General features: G+C 41.7%; 1 protein-coding gene across 8 annotated transcripts; it reads left to right on the plus strand.

Moving 5' to 3' along the window:
* The first annotated feature begins 140 nt into the window (after window positions 1-140).
* LOC107464516 (uroporphyrinogen decarboxylase 1, chloroplastic) lies at window positions 141-3,117 on the plus strand. Of its 8 annotated transcripts, XM_016083437.3 has the most exons (6): window positions 144-843; window positions 1,092-1,269; window positions 1,408-1,483; window positions 1,578-1,790; window positions 1,875-2,159; window positions 2,683-3,112. In XM_016083437.3, the coding sequence occupies exons 3-6, from the start codon at window positions 1,460-1,462 to the stop codon at window positions 2,920-2,922; spliced, it is 762 nt and encodes a 253-aa protein (XP_015938923.1). In that variant the 5' UTR covers window positions 144-843; window positions 1,092-1,269; window positions 1,408-1,459; the 3' UTR covers window positions 2,923-3,112. The 8 variants fall into 8 exon arrangements, with proteins under 8 accessions (XP_052109779.1, XP_052109780.1, XP_052109781.1 ...); XM_052253819.1 differs by having other exon boundaries at window positions 141-843; window positions 1,408-1,790; window positions 2,683-3,117; XM_052253820.1 differs by having other exon boundaries at window positions 141-843; window positions 1,097-1,269; window positions 1,408-1,790; window positions 2,683-3,117.
* Window positions 3,118-10,657: the final 7,540 nt, after the last annotated feature.

Here is a 10,657-nt window from a genome sequence, read left to right on the forward strand (position 1 = left end):
AATGTTTTATAAAATTATTATATTACTCATATATATTTTACTATAATTCCAAAATTACCAAATAAAACTTTAGTTTCAAAAAATTCCTAAATTTGTTACCGTGAATCCCTAAACACACACACAGAAAACGAAACAGAAGATGAAACAGAAGGGAAGGGGGAATCGGGGAAGGGGAGGGAGAAGAGCGCGTCGTTCTACGCCCTGCCCGCCTGTCGCCGCCCTTCATTGGAGCCGCCGCCATCGTCGCGCTAACCGGAGGGTGTGGAGACGAAGAAGAGTGCGCGCGAGAGAGGAGAAGTAGCCACCATCGTCGAGGACTCCATCACCGCTGTTGAAGGTCCTGACCATCGAGCTTGTCGTCGCCGTCGCACCTCCCATCACTGCCGCCACTAAGGAGCTCAAAGAGAGAGAAAGGGTTCGCCCAGAGAGAGAAACACGATGAGGGAGGAGGAGGTTGCCTCTGTTGCTACCAAGCCGTCGCTGGCGGGGTTGGTTCGCCGTCGCCGTTGAGCTGTGTGCCGCCGTTGGCGTCTGGATCGCCACTCTGTTTCTGCTGCAACTCACCACTGTCCTGGTGAGCTTTACCCTGCGAGTTACTTTGCTGTCGCATAATATTGATTTTAATGTTGATTTGGTATAATGTTGTTCTGATGTTGATTTGGTAACTGGTTATTTGGAAATGCTGTTGTGATTTTATTTTGATTTTAAGATTGATTTAGTATGTAACTGGTTCTCTGGCAATGCTGCTCTGATTTTATTTTGATTCCAATTGCCCTCATACTCAATTTCACCAAACTGGACATACACTTACCTTGAAGCAGCTTGGTCGGATCATTGGCAAAGGTCAGTTATTCATTATTATTAGTAGCTTGACATTGTGGTTTAGTTCTTTTACTTTCATATTCATTGCATAGGACAATAATTTGTGCATTTTTTTCCTTTGAATCTACCGCTACTTGTGCAATCTGATGATGAGAGGTTTTTTTAATGGTCGAGTATATGGCTAAATTCTTGCATAGGACAATAATTGGTTTCCATGTTGTGTTTGTAATTGAAACATCCTAATTTAAATAAGTTTGTATCCTTGAAAGGCCAGCGTGGAAGGAGGCTTGTGCTACTCTTCAAAAGCTCCTTTCAAGTACAAGTTGCACCTCAATTTGTTCTTTTCTTTTACTTTGTTTCCACATTCTAATTCCTTAAACGCTACACTTTCACTCCCTTTCAACCCAAAATCGCACTTCTCCGTCACTTGCTCTGCCTCTTCTTCCGGTACCACAGTTTTTCCTTCTTCTCATTATGCTCTTCATTTTGTTCAATTTAAGCAAGAGAAATTCATTTTGTTCAATTTTGAGTCTTTTTCATTTAAGCAAGAGAAATTCATGATTTTTGTGGTGATTTTGTCTTCAGATCCTCTGCTGGTGAAGGCTGCCAGAGGAGAACCTGTTAGTCGGCCATCAGCATGGATGATGCGCCACGCGGGAAGGTACATGGTTGTTTACAGAAAGCTTGCTGAGAAATATCCATCCTTTCGAGAGAGGTCGGAGACAACTGATCTCATTGTGAAAATTTCTTTGCAGCCTTGGAATGCCTTTAGGCCTGATGGAGTGATCATTTTCTCTGACATCCTTACGGCACTTCCTGTATTTGGGGTCGAATTCGACATTGAAGACGTAAGGGGTCCTGTTATTCAGTCCCCAATACGCTCCGAGGAGGGACTAAAGGCTATGCATCCAATTGACCTGGAAAAGCTCAGTTTTGTTGGAGATTCACTCAAGATACTGCGCAAGGAGGTAAACCTAGTTGCATTACCGCTTCTATATATCATGGCTATCCTTCAAAGGAGCTGTTTTCCTTACTTATTGCTTTTTACTTAGGTTGGTGGTGATGCTTCCGTTTTAGGTTTCGTGGGAGCACCTTGGACAATAGCAACATATATAGTGGAAGGGGGTACAACACGCACCTATACAACCATTAAGAGTATGTGCCATACAGCACCACATTTATTGTGGACTCTGCTCTCTCATTTGGCACAAGCAATAACAGATTATGTTATTTTCCAAGTGAAGTCTGGGGCTCACTGCATACAAATATTTGATTCATGGGGTGGACAACTACCACCTGATATGTGGGAACGCTGGTCAAAGCCTTATATAAAAAAGGTAATGTAGAAATAGTTCCTATTTATTTTCATCTTATTGAAATTGTGTTCTAATTTTTCAAACTGTTCTATTTGGAATCCATGTCATAGCAAGCTTAAGTGTATGTATTTCAACTTTTGCTTATTTGTTTAGTTGAATCTTTGAACTAGATAAACCATGTGTCGCTTTCAAAGGTTTGCAATGATTACAGGTTTTGTTTTATGTAAATTATTGTTTTGTTCCAAGCTCTCATGATTGTCATTTGGTTGGTAAATAATAAGATGAGCTAAGAGCTTGTAATTTGTAAGCATCGAGTGGTAAATAAGCTCACTGGATGTTGATCTTGGTCTTCTGAATTTTGGAAAGGAAGTCCAAATCAGAGGCTACACCTTCAAACTTTTTTATTTAATTGATACTATGTTGCTGTTAATACATCATCATAATTTATAAAACATAAAATATTTGCGAATTGAACGTTGGGCGCAAGATGCTATTGTTCCATATTTTTTCCTCTTTTGCCATGTACTGATTTCTAAACATCCAGATTGTAGATTTGGTCAAAAAAAGATGCCCTGAGACACCGATTGTTCTTTATGCAAATGGAAATGGTGGCCATCTTGAGCGTATGAAAGATACTGGAGTTGATGTTATTGGGCTGGACTGGACTGTGGATATGGCAGATGGAAGATCAGATTTAAGATTCTTTCTAGTTCTTTATGCGGAGCAGTTGCCATTGAAGCCAAGAGAGTCCACTCAAGCTAAGTTACCACACCAACTTTGTTGAAGAAAAATGAAAAAATTGCCACCCTTAGGTTATAGTATTATGGTATTTTGAAAAATGATGATGATATAAGTAAAAGTAGTTATGACCTAGATTAGTATTATGTTATTTTGCAATGATATATAATGTGATTGTGGATCTTACAACAATTTTTGTAAGTCAAATTTGATGGTAAATATTTAATTAGTTTTTTTTAATAATTTCATTCAGATAGTTTAGGTTATATATTAACGCTAAATTAAAAAAAAGTTGGAATTAATTTTATTCATGAGAAAATTCTTGTAAATAAAGAATTATATTACAAAAAAACGTTGTCAAAAGTAACAAAAGGCAATGGTGTTAAAACCGTTGTCAAAGACAGCTAAAAAATGACAATGGTATTAAAACCGTTGCCAAAAACGACACTAATGGCAACGCTTTAAAACCGTTGGCTTAGTGAATAATAAAATTACAACAGTTTAAAATCGTTTCCTATCCAGTTATGATTTTAAACCGTTACGTCATGAAAGAGAACGGTTTTAAACTGTTGTCTATCTAGTAACGGTTTTAAACCGTTCTTTAAAAATTATTGTCAAAACCGTTGTCTATACCAGTAATTTTGGCAACGATTTTTCGCTACCGTTGCCTTAGGTAAAAAACCGTTACTTTTGAGCATTGTTAACCACCGCATATATCACAGGTCAAAAATCGTTGTCAAAGCGTTGCCTAAAGTTTTGGGAATGGTTTTTCAATCTACGGTAACAGTTTTTGACCGTTACAAAAATCCTTATTTATTGTATTGAGGTATATATGTTTCATTATAAGTGTGATTAGAAAAAGCAGCTTTCTAACTTGTTATGAAAATAATTAGTCAAATATGTTGAAGTTGGTACTCAATTACAGTGATTATACCAACTTTGACCTATATAGCTTAGTTTGCAGTGATTATTCTCTACCGAAATTACTCTGTAATTTTAACATTGGTTAACTCGGTCTCTACCGAAATTACTCTGTAATTTTAACATTGGTTAACTCGGTCTCAGGTCGTTTGGTTCATGTCGTTGTTCAATGGAGACATATATATTGTGGCAAGTGTACACCAATTATTTATTGAGACATAAAATTTGAATGGATTTTGTTAGGTAGACAATAACCTTTGTAAATAATATGAACAATAGACTCTAGAATTGACCTAATAAAGTAAAAGAACACTTCACTCCAAATTACCTCCTAAACTTTAAATTAGGATAATCATCTGCACATTTAGTGAATTGAAAATCCAACCATTGTTAACTGTGTATGAGTAAATTGAATCAAAAGAAATAACCATCCAATTAAAAATAATGAACATAATCATTTGCATATCTATTAAATTGAACATCTCACATATTCATTATTCACACTTTTAGTATTCTCATTGTCTATCTATACTTCTCCAATTTGAATGGATTCGATTACATGCAAATATACACGAAATACAAATTTTTTCAATTCTATCCCTAATTATTCTTTAAAATTTTAAGTTTATCCTTTACCCTTACTCTCATAACTCTCCCTCTTCTTCTCCGTTCATTCCACCTTCGTACCTTCCACTGCCTTCTTCTTTTGTTTGCCTCTTGATCTTTCTCTTTCTCCTTTGTTGCCGCCCTCCCGTCTCCTTTTCAATATTGTTGTTGTCACCATCGCCGTCGTTTCTTTGGTCGCTTCTCTTCCTCCTTCACTTACGCCGACGTTGCTCTCACTTTGCCTCCAAAGCTGTATTTTTTGCTGCTCTCTTCACTCGTCGTCCACTGCGTTGCCCTTTGCCATCTCCGTCTCCGTCCTCGTGCTACCTCCAGATCTATGTCTTGGCCTGCCTCTCTTTTCCGTTGCTCATGCAGACGTCTCTGTTGTCTCGTCTAGCCTCTATATCTGTCTTCATCAGCCTCTCTTTCTCCTTGGATCGTGCCGGCTTTGATGCCTCCATCACCTCTCCTTGCATATAGATCTATCTTTGCTGCCTTTATATCTGTTTTTCAGTGCACCTGTTTCCTATGTTTTTTTTATTGCCCATTATTTTTTTCATTGGTATATTTTGTTCAAGTTTTTTTTTTCTGTCTGAATCTCTGGTTTAATTTTTTATGTATAAAATATTATTGATTTGATTATTTGATTAGAGATTTTGATGATTGTTCATAGTTCTTTGCACTAAGGTTGAAAAATTAATGGCAGTAATGATAAAAGGCAATGCTGGCAATGGTATTAGAATGAATACAACACAAGAATAAATATGATATTTGGTTTAGAACAATAATAAAAAATAAAATAATTCTCTAATAATTTTTTTTTATTAAAAATTTAAATTTTAAACAAATTAAAAAATTAGTATCATAATTAAAAAAATAATTTTAAAAATATAACCCTACTTTTTAATACAACAACAACAACAAAGCCTTGTCCCACTAAGTGGGGTCGGCTACATGAATCAAACGACGCCATTGTGCTCTATCATGTATCATGTCTACAGAGAGACCGTTTACATGTAGATCTCGTTTGACCACCTCATGGATGGTCTTCTTAGGTCTTCTTCTGCCTTTCGCCCTTTGTCCATCTTCCATCTCATCCACCCTCCTGACTAGATGTTCTATCGGTCTTATTCTCATATGTCCAAACCACCTGAGACGCGATTCAACCATCTTTTCCACAATGGGTGCTACTCCAACTCTCTCCCTTATATCTTCATTCCTTATTTTATCCAATCGCGTATGACCACCTAAAACTTATTAACTTTTCGTAGGATGTTTTCTCCAATCTTCACCTCTATATTAGGGTTTTCCCTTCTCAGACTGAACTTACATTCCATATATTCCGTCTTGCTACGGCTTATGCGCAGACCATACACTTCTAAAGCTTCTCTCCATAACTCCAACTTCTTATTTAGGTCTTCTCTTGACTCTCCCATAAGGACGATATCATCGACAAAAAGCATGCACCATGGCACAGGCTCTTGGATGTGCTCTGTGAGTACTTCCAAGACTAATGTGAAAAGGTATGAACTTAAGGATGATCCCTGGTGTAATCCTATACCAATAGGAAATTCCTCTGTCGCACCACCTTGAGTCTTCACACTAGTTGTGGCCCCGTCATACATGTCTTTAATTGCCCGAATATATGCGATCCTTATTCTCCTCTTTTCTAAAACCTTCCATAAGACCTCCCTTGGTACCTGTTCATACCCTGGCCCAACGACAAAGGTCCAGGTCCAACTAAAAGGCCTAATCTGAAGGATTAAGCCTAGCTAAGTACCGACCTCCACGTAAGAAGTCGGTATCAACCACGACTTGGTCTGAAGAAGTCGGATGTGAGATTAGCTGGCAGATAAACACTCATTCAAATGAGTAACCGCCCCTAAAATCTCTCTAACCACTTCATAAAGCCATATCTTAACCTCCCCAAGATAATGGGGGCGGTTAGCACCCTAAAGATACGGCACTACTCCAACGGTGGTTATTGGCTCACCACTATAAATACACTGACACCCCTCAGGTATCTCTAAGCCCAATACTCTCTAGACCTGCTCACACTCTTGCTAACTTAGGCATCGGAGTGTCTTTGCAGATACCACCCCCTACTCACCCACGTGTGCAAGTCGGAAGGAGGCTCCATAGTGCAACCAACTCGGAGCTCACCATCTTTCGGACAATTGGGCCATCCCACGCCATCTGTTCTATTAATCTCCGGTTACCCACCGTAACATTGGCGCCGTTGCCGGGGACCCGAGAGATCATCCATTGATGGCGGACAGATCCCACGAAGAAGGCCATGTCGAAACGGATTCCGAACAAGAGAATCTGGACATGAGCAATAACGATGCGGATCTAGCCCTACACCAGGAAGGTAATAATCAACATAGAGAAGGCACCTCCGGAGTGAAGAACCCGAAGGTGAATTCCTCAGATGGGCGCGAATCAGAAAAAGGCGGACCATCCCACGTAGCTGAACTGATGGGATTAGTCCACAGCCGCCTGGAACAATTGGAGCAAGAGCGGGAGAAGAAAAAGAAAACTGAAAAGTACCTCAAAGAGGAGATGGAGCGGCGAAAAGAGTTAGAAAGAAAACTCTTACAGCTAGAATCCTCCCTCAAGAGTCATAACTCCCGTGACGAACAAGAAGAACAACTCTCGGGCGGAGAAGATCCTTTCAGCGAGGACATAATGAGGGCAAAAGTTCCGAGAAACTTCAAAAGCCCTGATATGGACCTCTATGATGGAACCACGGATCCAAAGCATCATCTAAGTAACTTCAAAAGTCGGATGTATCTAGCTGATGCTTCCGACGCTACTCGATGCAAAGCTTTCCCGACCACTTTGTCGAAAGCAGCGATGAAGTGGTTCGATAGCCTTCCCCCGAGATCGATCACTAGCTTTGAAGACCTCTCAAGAAAATTCTTGATGAGGTTCTCAATTCAGAAGGATAAGGTAAAACATGCACCGAGCCTCCTGGGAATAAAACAGGAGGTCGGAGAGTCTTTACGAGCCTATATGGAAAGGTTCAACAAAGCATGTTTGGAGATCCAAGACCTGCCCACAGAGGCAGTCATAATGGGGTTAGTCAATGGGCTCAGAGAAGGTCCCTTCTCACAGTCTATATCTAAAAGGCACCCCATTTCTCTAAGTGATGTACAAGAAAGGGCTGAAAAGTACATCAATATGGAAGAGAATGCCAAATTAAGGGACCTGAGTTGGCGACCTGGACCCCCTCCCTCAACTAAGGAGAGGGAAAGGGAAGCCAAGAAAAAAGAGGAACTCGGTCTCGAGAGGCCCAGAAAATATCACTCTTATACTCCTCTAAAAACTTCTATAGTGGATGTATACAGAGAGATTTGCCACACTGAAAGGCTGCCACCCCCTAGACTTATTAAAAATAAAAAAGGGGGGAGCCACGGCGATTACTGTGAGTACCATAAAATATATGGTCACTCCACCAACGACTGTTACAACCTTAAGAATGTGATAGAAAAGCTGGCTAGAGAAGGTCGGCTTGATAGATATCTCATGGAAAGGTCGGACAGTCACGGAAAGAGAAAGCGAGATGACATGGATAGAAGAGATCCACCACCACAGACCCCAGAGAGGCATATCCATATGATCTCAGGAGGATTTGCGGGAGGAGGACTCACCAAGTCTTCTCGCAAAAGACATCTCAAAAGAGTCTACCAGGTCGGGGAGGAGTCACCCGACCTTCCTACCATCTCATTCATAAAAGAAGATGGGCAAGAGATAATCCCCGGGCACGACGATCCCGTGGTGATAACTATGATCCTAGCCAATGCCCATCTCCACAGAACCCTAGTAGACCAAGGAAGCTCGGCGGACATCCTTTTCAAGCCCGCTTTCGACAAGCTAGGGTTAGATGAAAAAGAGTTAAGAGCCTACCCCGACACCCTATACGGATTAGGGAACACGCCGATAAAACCACTAGGATTTTTTCCCCTTCACACCACTTTCGGAAAAGGGGAAAAATCAAAGACTCTGAGTATAGACTTCATAGTCATTGATGAAGGGTCAGCCTATAATGCCTTAATTGGCAGGACTACCCTTAATCGGCTCGGAGCAGTGGTATCCACTCCCCACCTCTGCATGAAATTTCCGACCGCAGCGGGAATAGCAACGGTGAGAGGAAACCAAAAATTGGCAAGGAAATGCTACAATGAAAGCCTAAATCTGAGAGGAAAGGGCAAAGAAGTCCACACTATAGAGCTCGGTGGTGCAAGGGCCAGAGAAGAGCTGCGACCTCAACCGGGAGGAAAAACCGAGGAGATTCAAGTCGGTGGGGAGGAAGGAAAAAACACTTACATAGGAGCCAACCTAGGGAAAACCCTAAAACAAGGGCTGGTTGAACTCCTAAGAGCTAATTCCGACCTCTTCGCATGGAAGGCTTCCGACATGCCCGAGATTGATCCCGAGCTCATGTCCCACAGGCTCTCGGTTTACCCAGGGTCCCAACCTGTACAACAAAGAAGACGCAAGCTCGGCACGGAACGAGCCCTAATAGTAGAAGAGCAAGTACAGGCGCTCCTGGAAGCCGGCTTTATTAGAGAGGTCAAGTACCCCACATGGCTAGCCAATGTAGTGCTAGTCAAAAAACAAAATGGTAAATGGAGAATGTGCGTCGACTATACCGACTTAAATAAGGCATGTCCTAAGGACCCTTATCCCTTGCCAAGTATTGATACCCTGGTGGACTCCAGCTCGGGGTACCAATACTTATCATTCATGGACGCTTACACGGGATATAACCAAATCCCAATGTACGAGCCCGACCAGGAGAAAACATCATTCATCACACCCAGAGCCAACTATTGCTACGTGGTCATGCCATTCGGACTAAAGAATGCAGGAGCCACATATCAAAGGTTGATGAATAAAGTGTTTTCTCCCCACCTGGGGAGCCTAATGGAAGTATACGTCGACGACATGCTAGTAAAAACCAAGGATGAAGTCGACCTCTTAACCGACCTCTCACAAGTCTTTGACACTATAAGGTCGCATGGGATGAGACTAAATCCTGCAAAATGCGCCTTCGCAGTGGAAGCAGGAAAATTTCTAGGATTTATGCTAACACAAAGAGGGATTGAGGCCAATCCCGATAAATGTAGAGCCATCCTAGAAATGAAAAGCCCGACTTGTTTGAGAGAGGTCCAGCAGCTCAATGGCCGACTTGCAGCCCTCTCCAGATTTTTGGCAGGATCAGCACTAAAGTCCCTTCCACTATTTTCCTTATTAAGAAAGGGATGCCCATTCGAATGGACTTCGGAATGCGAGGAGGCGTTCCAAGAGTTCAAAAGGTTTTTAAGCCAACCTCCTATCCTAACCCGACCAGTACCAGGACAAGACCTCGTTCTGTACTTATCCGTAGCAAACAAGGCTGTCTCGTCGGCCTTGATAAAGGAAGACGAGGTCGGACAACACCCAGTCTACTTCATCAGTAAGGTCTTGCAAGGCCCTGAACTAAGGTACCACAAACTAGAAAAGTTTGCCTACTCCTTAGTGATAGCCTCACGAAGGCTACGACCTTACTTTCAAACGCACACAATCAGAGTCCGTACGAACCAACCTATGAAGCAAATCCTCCAAAAGACGGATGTTGCAGGGAGAATGGTTCAATGGGCAATAGAGCTCTCCGAGTTCGATCTGAGATATGAAACTCGGACAGTAATTAAAGCCCAATGCCTTGCCGACTTCGTGGCAGAATACGCAGGGGACCAAGAGGAAAAGCCGACTACATGGGAACTCTATGTAGATGGATCCTCCAACAAAACAGGGAGCGGCGCAGGCATAATATTAGTAGATGAAAGAGGAACCCAAATAGAGGTTTCCTTAAAATTTGAATTTCCGGCTTCCAATAATCAGGCAGAATATGAAGCCTTGATAGCCGGACTAAAATTGGCAGAAGAAGTCGGTGCTACAAAAGTGATGATATACAGCGACTCGCAGGTGGTGACCTCCCAAATAAGTGGAGAATATCAGGCAAAGGACCCTAATATGAAGAGGTATTTGGAAAAACTTTTGGAACACCTTGGATGCTTTGCAGAAACCGAGGTCAAACACATAACTCGGGATCTAAACAGCAGAGCGGATGCCCTATCCAAGTTAGCAAGTACCAAACCAGGAGGAAGCAACAGAAGCCTGATTCAAGAAACCCTCCAAGAGCCCTCGATAGCAGAAACAGAAGATAAGCAAGAGGTACTTGAGGTAGTCGGCTTAAACCTCGGATGGAT

The sequence above is a fragment of the Arachis duranensis genome, chromosome 9 (assembly GCF_000817695.3).
Source record: "Arachis duranensis cultivar V14167 chromosome 9, aradu.V14167.gnm2.J7QH, whole genome shotgun sequence".
Classification (NCBI taxonomy): domain Eukaryota; kingdom Viridiplantae; phylum Streptophyta; class Magnoliopsida; order Fabales; family Fabaceae; genus Arachis; species Arachis duranensis.

Coding starts and splice junctions, on each gene's coding strand:
- LOC107464516 (XM_052253819.1), top strand. CDS start 1,464: ATGATGCGCCACGCGGGAAGGTACATGGTTGTTTACAGAAAGCTTGCT. Junction 1,791..1,874: donor TCAAGATACTGCGCAAGGAG/GTAAACCTAGTT, acceptor CTTTTTACTTAG/GTTGGTGGTGATGCTTCCGT. Junction 2,160..2,682: donor CAAAGCCTTATATAAAAAAG/GTAATGTAGAAA, acceptor CTAAACATCCAG/ATTGTAGATTTGGTCAAAAA.